Below are 12,674 nucleotides of genomic sequence, written 5' to 3' on the forward strand. Positions count from 1 at the left end.
CAACTGAAGAAGTGAGGGTGTTTGCCATGTTATTCTTCATGTTTAGGGATAAACATTTTAGAAACCACAAGTAGAAATCCACCTTAGACAGTTTTATTATCTTTATAAAGTTGGGTGGATCCTGCACAACCAGCATTGAGATTATTTACTATTATCTTTAAAAAACTCTTCAAGTGTTAACATATTTAGAAACTCGGATCATTCATGCCCTTCCTCCTATGACACAACAGGATGACATTATTGGCAGAGATGGCAGGGAGGGACCATGCTCACCACACCTGAGTCCTGGTGCACACAAGCTTGCTCACAACCCCCACCACACTTACTCCCAACTCCACTCTACTTCCTGTAAGGGATGCAATAAGACTTGCCTGAGGCCACGCTCACTTCCCCATTCCCTCAGAAGCTGTGGAGATAAGACATTAGAGGTGGAGTTTACAGATACCTTTAAAACCCTGAGTCGCAGTGCTAGCAGGATCATTCCTTCTCAGCATCCTGTCCAGCAAAGAAGCAACTCACCAGAATGCTGCTCGGAGGTACTTCAGAGGCCAGACCTGCCACACCAGAAATCCAGGAGATCGCTGACAAGGTGAGTCGATGTGCTTCAGGAACAGGCTTGATCCCAAGCCAAACTTCCCTCATTTGATTCATAATTTGGCCCGAGTTGAATGTGGGAAATGACAGAAACCAGAAATATATGATTTTGTTCAGATATTTATGCAGCTAAAAGTGGAACATTATACATTTTAGAGAAATTTTAACACCCTAAGAGTAAAATCGGCCAAGCCACACTCTTTACTGCAGCCTCAGTTTCCCCAGTAGCTGAAGGTGAATTCATGCTGGGTGGTCTCTACAGCTCACACGTCTGATCGTCTGATCGCAGGCGCGCTAATTACTGATGGAACTTTCCAGTCTCTCTGGTTAAGGCTGATACATGGAGTCTCCTAAGGTTGTTAAGGATCCCTGAGCTGATTCCAGGATGCAATGCCCACCAAACCATCACAGTCAAAATAGAAGTCCCTAGCAAGTTAATGTATGTTGCTTAACTGCCATCTATATAAAAAAGATGTGTCATGCTGCCTGTTTTGCAAAGGAGAATTACGGAGGTAGGTTTGCAGTCTGTCACCTTGTTTTCTTACATCATATTTTTTCCTCTGAAGCCAAATCATCCTGGAAGACATTATCAGATTGGTTTGTTATTTGCTTATGTGTTTGTGTGAGTGTTTGAGACCTGGTCTCACTACATGGTCTAGCCTGCAGGTGACTCAGACTAGCCTCAAACTCAAGGCACTCCTCTTGCCTCAACTTCTCAAGTGCGGGGATTACAGGCATGTGCCACCATGCTAGGCACTGTCAGATGTTATGTGAGTAGAACAGGTGAGAACCTTCATGCTTAGGGCACTGAACATTCTAGAGGGGGGTCACAGTCCTCAAATTAATTACTAAAGATTTAAAGGTAAACAGTTCTCACTCATAAGTTTATTTCAATAATTATCTTGGAGTATTTTATTTTTTGAGGAATATTAAATCTTTAAATCTACATTAGAATCCTCACATCAAGTTGGTGTTCTCAACCTTAAATGTGCACATGAGTCACCTGTTGCTGTGGACAGAATACAGGGCTGGCCAGGCCTGCGTGTCCTCATTTCCTTCAAGGTCTCTTGGAGTGTGGGCACTCCTAACCATGACTTCACTTTTCTGTGGGACCAGATATATTGAAAATCCTAGAAGGCTTAGGGGAGATAGGGCCTTAAAATAGGATGCCAAGGAAAAGTTCTCCATTTACCTGTAAGAAGAAAGAGCTAAAAGGACTAACTAAAATAACGTGCATAAAAAGTGTTTTAAAAACAAATATGCACAAATGAGTCATAGTTGATATTTCTGTTCAGTGAAATAAAAATATCCCTGTTCCAGGAACCAGGGCTGTAGCAAAATAGACAGGGAAATACAGTTATTTGAAGTAAATAATTTACAGCAGATTTTATTGATTTTTTTTAATAGTTGGTCATCTGGTTATCTAGAATAATTAGTCTTTTGAAACAGGTATCTTCATATTTCTCAGAGTGTTCTAAACCTCACACGTTCCAATAAATATTTCTCCTCCAGCCTCTCAAGTGCCAAGGACTACTGGAGGGTGGCATCCTGCCTGGCTAGAATAATTTTTGAACATGATACTTTCATTAGTTCTTTGAGAATTTCATAGATACATAAAAGACATTTTGATCATACAATTTTTAAGGTAGGAAGCTACTAGAAGGACTTATCTTGATAATTACACCATCTGTGGATGACCTTTTCAAAAATAAAATTTATTAGACCTGTGTTCTTCTAGATCTAGAGAAGCAGATTGAAACATAGATATTAACAAGGTCACCTTACCTGGCAAGGAGCTATGCTGTTTTAAAAGCCTGGGTTTCTGTCCCACCTCTCAGTTGATCTTCAGATCCCCCAGGAAGGCAAGGATGCATTCCATCTTATGTTTAGAGAATGAAAGCAAGACGCAAAATGCTTAAGAGCCACCCAGATGAGACACTAACCTGTCCTCTCCCATTTTATATCATCAGCACACTGTGGAGTTCTGCAGGTATGCGGGGAGGGAATGCAGGAAACTTGCCTTCTCTGTGGAAGCCAGGGCCTCAGGCTTAAATCACCATGGGAGATGCATAGCCAAGAACCATTACATAGGGACATTTCCTGAGTCACTCCTAGGTATTGGACATCTGACTATAAACTGTAGAAGCTTCATAAAGGCTAAAAAAAAAAGGCCTCTATTACCCACAAATTAACAGTGTAGAGGAAATCAAAATATCTAGGGATTATTATAAAATAAACCTTAATTAAACACTGTTTCATGATCACAGGTTTAAGACCAAATAGACATTAGGCACTCCTTCCAATACCTTTACTGTCAGTTAAACAGGTACAGGATGGTGGCTCAGCTCTAAGATGTCACTTATCTGTCCTGTCTTGCAGGAGAAAGCCTCAGGGGACAACTCCCACTAAAGTGTTGGGAGGTAGAGAAACAGGCGATAAATTGTGTCTTTTTAGCAAGCATTTCCTCAACCACAGCAATCAGTCCTCTACATAGAACACTACAGGCCAGATACTATGAAATATCCTTATTAAACCAGGAAATTGAACATAGTGGAACATGTATCCTTATTACATGCTGGGGAATCCTCTGGGTATATGCCCAGGAGTGGTATAGCAGGATCTTTCAGAGGTGACGTGCCCAGTTTTCTGAGGAACTGCCAGACTGATTTCCAGAGTGGTTGTACCAATTTGCAACCCCACCAGCAGTGGAGGAGTGTTCTTCTTTCTCCGCATCCTCGCCAACACCTGCTGTCTCCTGAGTTTTTAATCTTAGCCATTCTGACCGGTGTAAGGTGAAATCTCAGGGTTGTTTTGATTTGCATTTCCCTAATGACTAATGAAGTTGAGCATTTTTTTAAGATGCCTCTCCGCCATCTGAAGTTCTTCAGGTGAAAATTCTTTGTTTAACTCTGTACTCCATCATGTAATAAGGATACATGTTCCACTATGTTCATAGCAGCCCTATTTATAATTGTCAGAAGCTGGAAAGAACCCAGGTATCCCTCAACAGAAGAGTGGATGCAAAAAAATGTGGTATATATACACAATGGAGTACTATTCAGCCATTAGAAACAATGAATTCATGAAATTTTTAGGCAAATGGATAGATCTGGAGAACATCATACTAAGTGAGGTAACCCAGACTCAAAAGATGAATCATAGTATGCACTCACTAATAAGTGGATATTAACCTAGAAAACTGGAATACCAAAAACATAATCCACACATCAAATGAGGTACAAGAAGAACAGAGGAGTGGCCCCTTGTTCTGGAAAGACTCAGTGAAGCAGTATAGGGCAAAACCAGAACAGGGAAGTGGGAAGATTGGGTGGGAAAACAGGAAGAGGGAAGGGGGCTGATAGGACTTTCAGGGAGTGGGGAGCCAGAAAAGGGGAAATCATTTGAAATGTAAATAAATATATCAAATAAAAAAAAAAAGAAAAAAAAACCAGGAAATTCAGTCTACTCCTCTGAGATTATGGTCGGTTGGGTTCTCACATAGTGTCAGGTCAGAGGGGGATATTGTACCCCTAGAATGATCTGAAGCTGCCCAGAGAAAATCTCCACTATGTGCTGTTTACTTTGTATTTAGTGAACAAATATAGATATCCTTATTGGGGCCCTTTATTGCAAATCATGGCTATACTGTTTTTTTGTTTTATTTTTATTATAAAGTGTGTGTGTGTGTGTGTGTGTGTGTGTCTGTCTGTCTGTTTGTCTGTCTGTCTCTCTCTGTAACTCTCTGTAACTCTGTCTCTCTCTCAGTCTCTCTCTCTGTCTCTCTCTCTGTGTCTCTCTCTCTGTCTCTCTCTCTGTCTCTCTCTCTGTCTCTCTCTCTCTCTCTCTCTCTCTCTCTGTGTGTGTGTGTGTGTGTCTGTCTGTCTGTCTTTCTCTGTAACTCTCTGTAACTCTGTCTCTCTCTCAGTCTCTCTCTCTGTCTCTCTCTCTGTGTCTCTCTCTCTGTCTCTCTCTCTCTCTCTCTCTCTCTCTCTCTCTCTCTCTGTGTGTGTGTGTGTGTGTGTGTGTGTGTGTGTGTGTGTGTGTTAATTGTTGAGACAGGACTCAATGAGTAGCCCCAACTAGCCTGGAACTTTCTATATAGCCCACACTGCTCTTGAATGACATTCTCCTGCCTCAGGTTCTGAGATTAGAGGCTAGAGGTTTGAACAGCCAGCCCAGATTCATCAGCATCTCTAAGGATTCTTAGCAGGATGAGGTTCCCAGTTTTGTGAAGCAGATAACCTGAGTTAACACAGCTCTAACATCATCCCTTAATTTCTCCTCATAAGGTCAGACCACAGCTTGAAGAGAAAACCAATGAGAAATATGAAAAATTCGAAGCCGTTGAGTATAAAACTCAAGTCGTCTCTGGACTCAATTACTTCATTAAGGTTAGACACCAACCTCCCTCAAGCACTAATGTGATTGTTTGCTGTTGCTCCAACCCGACTTTCATTTCTACCACTGGTCTTTAATAAAGACACTTGCAAGTAGAAGACCCCCAAATCCATCTGATGACAGGATGTTTACATTGTATTTCCTCATGAATAAAGAAAGCTTTCTTACATGGTTCTTAATTTTGAGAACCCTGTAGAAAATGATGGTATAACAGCTCAGAGATTGGTTTACTGCCAAGGCTGCTTTTTCTGTCATTTGGATGTGGAGGCTAACATTTTAGTGTATGGGAATTGGCCAGTGCCTTAGAGCATTTTCCAACTCAAATTCCTAATTCTGTGCAATCAAATTACATTCACTTAAAGAAGGACTTTAATCATTAGCTGAAAAAATAATTCAAGCCACTTTCATCTTTTAAATGAGTTATTAATATAATTTAAATGATTTTTATGCCTACATGCCAAAAATGGGCATCAGGTCCCATTATAAATGGCTATGAGCCAGCATGTGGTTGCTAGGAACTGAACTCAGGACCTCTGGAAGAGCAGTGAGTATTCTTAACTGCTGAGCCATCTCTCCAGCTCCCAAATAATTCTTTCCATAGCTCAAGCAGGTCCAACTGATGGCACTCCAATAACAATATAAAGCCATATTTATAGTATTTTATAAATACATTTTAGGAGCTGGAGAAATGACTCAACTGTCAAAAGTGGCTTTTGCAGAAACCTCAAACTCAGTGCCCAGCACCCACATCAGGTGGCTCACAATCAGTTGTAACCCCAGCTGTAAAGTTCTGATACCTCTGGTCTCTGAGGGTACCTGCTCCTATGTGTCCATAGCCATACACTTACAAACACACAACTTTTTAAATTTTAAAACAGATTTTATATCAAAAAATTAAATTAAATGGTTTCCTGATTAAGTTCTAATAGAAACATTCTGACATTCTTGTGATATCAAGGAAAACAATTCAAAAACTCAACTGCTGATAATAAATAGGAGATATGTTTATCTCTAAGTATTAAACAATGTTAATCCTGACTGACAAGATAGCAGACAGTCAAGTGTCTTTACCTCCTCTGCTTTGTCATTGGACCAAGGCACACTGGCATTTGTTTCTTTTTAAAAAAATAGTACTTAAGCTATATGTTTTTAGTGTGTTTAGTTTGTGTGGTTTTTTTTTTTTTTTTAATGACATGATCTGAACTAGCCAGCTAACATGAGCCACTCTCAAAACTGGTTGTATATGAGTACTGGACCAGCTCAGTTCAATTAAATTTGAGTTCCTGGTATGGTCCAAGCATGAAGAAGCATATGAGCTAACCCCAGCTGAGTTTTCGGAAGGGATTGCTTCCTTCCATGATCTTTCTTCATGTATGCAAAAAATAATTGGAAAAATGATTGTATTCAAAGATAGGAAAATTTCCACCAAAATTGGGATTATTTTGATAACTTTGATTATTTAAATATGAAAATTTCATATTGACTCCTCACATATTTCATTAATAAAAAATTCATCAGAAAATGATCTTGGCAGTTTTTTCCATTTCAATGTGGTTTCTTGCTCCCAGCCTGAGCGCCCCACCCCCACTCCTTACCATCCATTCTTCTGTTGAGCCTTAGTTCTCTCCTTCCTTCTTGCAGGTTGGCTGTTGACACCATTGCTCTCAGCCAGTCTCTAGCTTTCTGGTAGGTCTTTCTGTCTGTCTTGAATCCCTCCTGAGAGAATGGTGAGGACTACAGGCTTTGATGTTAGGTTATCCTGGGGTTGACCTTTTTTCCACTTCTTCAGCTTATTCAATCTGTTCATACTTTTTCCAAATCTATGTGATCCCAAGATCGCCTCCCCTAAGCCTAATAATCCCCTGCCCTGAATAGAGAGGATAATAACCCAACATAGGCTTAAGATGTGTCAGGTAATGTCCTACAAGCAGGCCACACCCCTCTTCAACCAATCCTTATAAAAAAAAAATCCATGAAATAAAACTAAGCTACTTTTACCTTGTTACCAATCAAAGAATTGATCTCTGGAAATGTAAATGACTCTGGAAGTTCACACTAATGGAAGCACAGAGTCAAAATTTTCCCCTGGAGCAATGACTGTGCTGGCTCTGGGATGTCAACAGTGTTTGCTAAAGAGGAGCTCTTTTCCAAGTAGGAAACAAATGCTTTTTTAAAAAAAGATACACTGTAGATTGAGGAGAAGACAAATATTGCACATGGTACACACCTATAATCCTATTACTCAGAAGAAAAAATAGGATTCCCAAGTCTGAGGCTAGCCTAGGCTAAACAGAGAGATCTTGCCTCAAAATAAAAGAGACCCATAAGAGAAACAAAATGATATACATGTTGGTAGCTAACAAATCGGGGTCCCGATTTAGGCTCTGCCACATAGTCACTGACAGCTTTATGGGGAAAAAATTACAACTCAATGTTTTTGGTTTGTGAGCATTAGAGTATTTAGGTGGCAGTTTGTTTTGTTTTAGTTGTTGTTTTGACACCAGACTCTCATGCATCTAGGAGGTCCTGGAACTCAAACTCCATACATATGGAAAAATACATTTCTGCTCCTTTTGCCTTTACCCCCTGAGTGCTGACATTATAGGCACAAACCACTGGGTACATGAGTTGCTGGTAGACCAAACCCAAGGTTTCATGCAAGCTGGGAAAACACTGTGCTAAGTCAGCTGCATCCCCAGCTCCAGAAAAAATAGTATCTTTAAATCTGTTTCTGGCATCTTTGACAGTGATTCTGTAACAGTCTTTCAGATATACAGGAAGAAATCAGTGGGACCACACACATGCACACACATGTGCACACATACAAACACTTTTGTATGAAGCTCATCATAATGACATAATAATGGCAAGCTCTGGTTAGTAGCATTTTAAGATTAAAGTAGGAAGGAATATTAGAGCACAATATCTACTGTAGAACATAAAACCTTTATTGTTCTGATAAATAAAAAAGTGGCAGTTCTTATCGGGATGGTGTAGGACCCAAGTTCATGAGCAAACTACCACAGGGAGTGTTGCCCTGATGGTACTTAGACTTCTTTATTTTTACTTTACGAAGCAGGCAGCCTTGTGGGCATTCACAAAGTAGATTTGCGACACATCAGAGATACGGGGGGACCATAGAGCCCATATATTCTTAAACAAATCTGAGTTTCTTTTCCCTTATCAAACTATTTGCCAATTATTCTCCCAACTTAGAAGTCAGAAATCAGAATCACCAAAAACACAGGCTTCCCTCTGCTCATGTTCCAGGCATCATAAAGATAAAATATAAGTCTGTGCCAACATTTTAATGAAAAGTACAATAAATTAAATCCAGATGGAGTAATAGAATAGTGGGTAGGAGTGCTGGTTGTTCTTGCAGAGGACTTGGGTTTGGGTCTTAGTACCCACATACTAGCTTACAACATTCTCTGACTCCAGTTCTAGGAGATTTAACACCCTCTTCTTATGTTTTCAGACATTGCATGCATGTGATGCACTTATATGCAAGCAGGCAAAACATTTATACAAATAAATTGACAAAAATCTTTTTTCTAAAAGGTATTAAAATACATCTCAGAAATATGTTTTCTGCCATACTGTTAGTTGCTCTTTTTCCCAACTTACAAGATAATGAAAGTTCAGTTCAACGGGTGCTGTCTTAGGCTAGAAGTGTTTCAGGAGAGCTTGGCACATCAGATCCTGACAAAAAAGAAGATCTGTCATACAATTGAGATTCACATGAATAATCTTTCTTTGCTTCTTTCTTACTTTCCTTCCTTCTTTCCTCCCTTCCTTCCTTCTTTCTTTCTTTCTTTTTTCTTTTATGTCTTTCAGATTGATGTAGGGAATGGTTGTTACATTCACGTAAGAGTCTACCGTGGCCTTTCTGGAAAAGATAATTTCGAACTTCATGGTTACCAGACTAACAAAAACAAGGATGATGAGCTGATCTACTTCTAAGCAGCAAATTCTAAAGTGATCAGATTCTTCTCATTGTAAAGAGATGTAGCCATCAATAAAGAAGCATTCTTGAAATAACTGTTTTCCTCCCTCATTACTCAGCATCATGTTTACCTTTATTTCCTAGACATTTAATTTTGGATATGGAATGTTTCATGAATTTGTACGTCATCCTTGGGCAATGGCAATGCTACTCTCTGTGTCATTCCAATTTGTAACCTACATGCTGCCATACAGAGCACTGTGTTCATGGTTCAGAGTTAGTACTCCACAAAAAATGATTCCAACTAGAAACCTCATAAAAACTACATCTCAGTTGCAATTGTGTAAAAGATCTTACCACCCCATCCTCACTGCAGGTGCATTGGTGGCTGTCAGAGAAGCACACTCCTTGATCCCTTCGTTTGCCTGGAACCCAGCATGTCATCTGTGTTTTCATGTTTGAAAATAAACTTGGTATTTTACAAGTCATGTTTTGAAACAATCATAACCGATAAGTAAGCTTCCCTCTCCCCTCCCCCATGCTTCCTTTGCACTTGAGAGTCAATGGCAGTGATTTCCCCTCACAAGCAAATGCTTCCTGGTGCTCACTAGAGCAAATAGCAATGTGTACTTCCCACAAGGCCATTGTGCTGCACAGCCAAAATCCAACAATCAAGACCATGAAATGAACACTGATGACACACTGATACCTAGTCACAGGTGTCACTTAATGTTCCCAACTTGTTGTAATAAATAAATAAAGTCTACTCTTACAACCAACTACATTAGTACCCAGCATGACTGCTAGTTCTGATTCCTTAAAGGATATGACCATTTATAAGTGCCTGACCACTAACATGCTTCTTTATTGTCTTTAACAGTTTATGAAAGGAGCATCCATAAGACTAGGACTTTGAATTACATTTTAAATGAGTTCTATTGAAGTGATAGGGACATATATCTTAAAACAAGAGTGGAATCATTTACACATTATGGTGTAGCAAACACAACTTTAAATTTCTATCATCATAAAAAAACCCATAACTATCTAAAATATTTGAGTCTTGCTGTTCCTTTCTTAGTCTGAAAGGAGATATCTCTGGAAGAGCAGTCAGTGATCATAACCAATGAGCCATTGCTCCAGAGCCCACATGTCTGCCACATATGGCCTTAATCTTCATACCTGATATTCTGGTCTTGTTCATTTAATTCACTTAAGACTCTTTTTCACCTGAGACATTGTCCTAGAAGCTATGTTGATACCTTTTGAAGTGAATTGGATTCCAAGGATCTTGTGAAATTCTTGCTACATCTGCTCCACTACCCACTATACCTTCAATGTCAATTCCATCTAATTTCAATTTCAACTTTGGTCTCTATTTATAACAGTTTTCCAAGATATGTGCTTCCTCTACCTTCTAAAATCTCTTGTTCTATTTATCAAAGTAGTTAAATGTAAATCAGCCCTGTATGTGATATCAGGAACTAATTTTTCTAGTTGCTTTATAGAACAAGCTCTCCTTGACTGACTTTGAACAAATGGCTCATATTGCTTTTTGGTGGGTCCTAAACAAAGACCCTTAGGCAGTAATTCTTGATTGTAAGGGATTGCCTTGTATATCTCTGCATGATCTATTAACTTTCCACATCTTTTACATATCTCTGGAAACTTTCTCCCTAGATTAGAGAAAATATTGCCCTAAGGAATTATTTGTCTATAATCCATTAGGAAATAACCTCATCTTCCACAGCTACAGAATCAGACATTCTGAACTCTCATTCTTTTAGCCATTACCAGTCCTATAATAGCAGCATTGAGCGCATTAGAACCAATATCCTCAGTAGTGTTAATGCATTCATAAGTAGGTGTGGATCTGGTTTTTAAAAGTCTAATAGTCTTTTTCCACTCAGCATTCGCATTCATAAAAGCTTAAGATTCAATAAATCCTGCTCTTACATCTGGATCTGATATTTCTTTATTTACAGTTGAAGTTAATCATTGTAAAAATAATCACTAAAAGCTTCATCTGAGCCCTGGGTTATCTTGGTAAATGATTCAGATCATCTTCACTGTTGTTCAAACTTGTCCCAAGCATTTAAAACTACTATAAAACACGGCTCTAAGGTGCCATCATCAAACCAATTATACATTTCTAACTTACAATATTCATCTTTGCCTATCAACTGACCCTTGATAATATCAACACTTTTAGTCCTATTATGTTGTTCCATAGACAAAGCCTTATCTATTTACCATGTCAGCCACTGTAGTTCAGAGCCAGCTTCAAAGATAGCTAGTATTAAATCTTCAAATCTTTTGAAATTATACAATTCTGTATGGTCCAATTATTTAGTACCTCTTTCACATATAGTGAGCACACACCGTATGCTACAATCACCTTTTCAAATCTCCTTAGCTCTAACCACTTTATGGATTGCTATCCAAATTTATTGTAACCTATGGGTTGCTCTTTTGGAGATAATTGTTTTATAGTAGCTGGAAAAATTATTGTAGTTCTTCCACTAGTCCTGTGTAATGGTAATTTTAAAAGGTATCTTGACGAGAAAACCAATGAGAAATATGAAAAAATCAAAGTCATCGAGTATAAATCACAAGTTGTCCAAGAACAAAACGACTTCATTAAGGTTACACTCCTACAAGCACTATTGTAATTGTTCCATGTTGCCCCAACTGTAGCTTCATTTCTAACCCTGGTCTTGAATTAAGGCACTCACAAATGGAAGACCCCCAAATCCATTGGATGGTAGGATAGTTACCTCATTTTACCTTGTGGATAGTCTCTCAGCTAGCCCAACCCAACTTCTCTGCCATTGTGTCTATCCATGTGGTTCTCACTGCCCACATCTCCCTTCCATCTCCCTTGTATGTCTGTCTAGTTCTCTCTACATCTGCATGCATCTCTGCCTGCATAGACATTCTTCCCATCCTCCTGCCCCACCTCCAAGACACCACCTTCTATCACTCCTTACTCAACCAGCTGACTTTAGGGGATATGTCCAGGGAAGCTTGCCTTTCTTTCTGGAGCAGGTAAAGATGTGACAAACATGTACATATCCTGCCAGCCTAGCATTGGTTCATTTAACAATTGAAAGCACTTTCTCATAGCTGGTAAATACAATATGTGAGGGTCATCACAGTCTCTCCCCCTTTATTTCAAGAAATGGCTTTATCTCTAATAACAGTAAATTATATACAAAAAGAACAATTAAGAGAACTATCATGGTGAGAAGGTTAGGCTGACTCCATGACAAACTTCAAATTAGCAGTTCAGGAGACTAGGCCCATGAACTGGGCAAGTCCAGGCAAGCCCAGTCAAGTCAGTTACTAGAAAAAAAAATGCTTCAGGCAACTAGGCAGAAACTTCCCTGCCATGAGAAGCTGCCCTGCCACCTGATCTGAAGTGAGGGCAATGGGTCAGCAGCAGTTGCCAGACCTCCCCCAGCAACAGTTTTCAGTGCCCCACCCCTACCCCAGTTAATATACTGGAATGTCCCTAGAGATGATAGGCAAGATAAAGTTGGCCTACTCCAAAATTTCCCTAATGTACTTTAAATTGGGCCTGTGAGCTCACTTGGTTGTCTCCATCTTGAAATTGGAGCCCCCAGTATGCTGGACTTCTGAAGAATAAAACACTCTTTGCTTTTACATACTATTTGAGTCCCGGGTATCATTCTCCAACAAATCATGAACACTTACATAATGACAGACAGTGCTG

The 12,674-nt window shown here is 39.4% G+C and overlaps 1 protein-coding gene and 1 non-coding gene across 2 annotated transcripts; one reads left to right on the forward strand and one right to left on the reverse strand.

Moving 5' to 3' along the window:
• The first annotated feature begins 406 nt into the window (after nucleotides 1–406).
• Nucleotides 407–9,010, forward strand: LOC127666176 (cystatin-A-like). The gene is made up of 3 exons (XM_052158932.1): nucleotides 407–589; nucleotides 4,884–4,985; nucleotides 8,830–9,010. The coding sequence occupies exons 1-3, from the start codon at nucleotides 524–526 to the stop codon at nucleotides 8,953–8,955; spliced, it is 294 nt and encodes a 97-aa protein (XP_052014892.1). The 5' UTR covers nucleotides 407–523; the 3' UTR covers nucleotides 8,956–9,010.
• Nucleotides 9,011–9,092: 82 nt separating this feature from the next.
• LOC127666458 (U6 spliceosomal RNA) lies at nucleotides 9,093–9,197 on the reverse strand. The gene has a single exon (XR_007973650.1). It is a non-coding gene; the product is annotated as a U6 spliceosomal RNA (small nuclear RNA).
• Nucleotides 9,198–12,674: the final 3,477 nt, after the last annotated feature.

Source organism: Apodemus sylvaticus, chromosome 15 (assembly GCF_947179515.1).
Source record: "Apodemus sylvaticus chromosome 15, mApoSyl1.1, whole genome shotgun sequence".
Lineage (NCBI taxonomy): Eukaryota > Metazoa > Chordata > Mammalia > Rodentia > Muridae > Apodemus > Apodemus sylvaticus.

Coding starts and splice junctions, on each gene's coding strand:
- LOC127666176 (XM_052158932.1), top strand. CDS start 524: ATGCTGCTCGGAGGTACTTCAGAGGCCAGACCTGCCACACCAGAAATC. Junction 590..4,883: donor TCCAGGAGATCGCTGACAAG/GTGAGTCGATGT, acceptor TCTCCTCATAAG/GTCAGACCACAGCTTGAAGA. Junction 4,986..8,829: donor GACTCAATTACTTCATTAAG/GTTAGACACCAA, acceptor TATGTCTTTCAG/ATTGATGTAGGGAATGGTTG.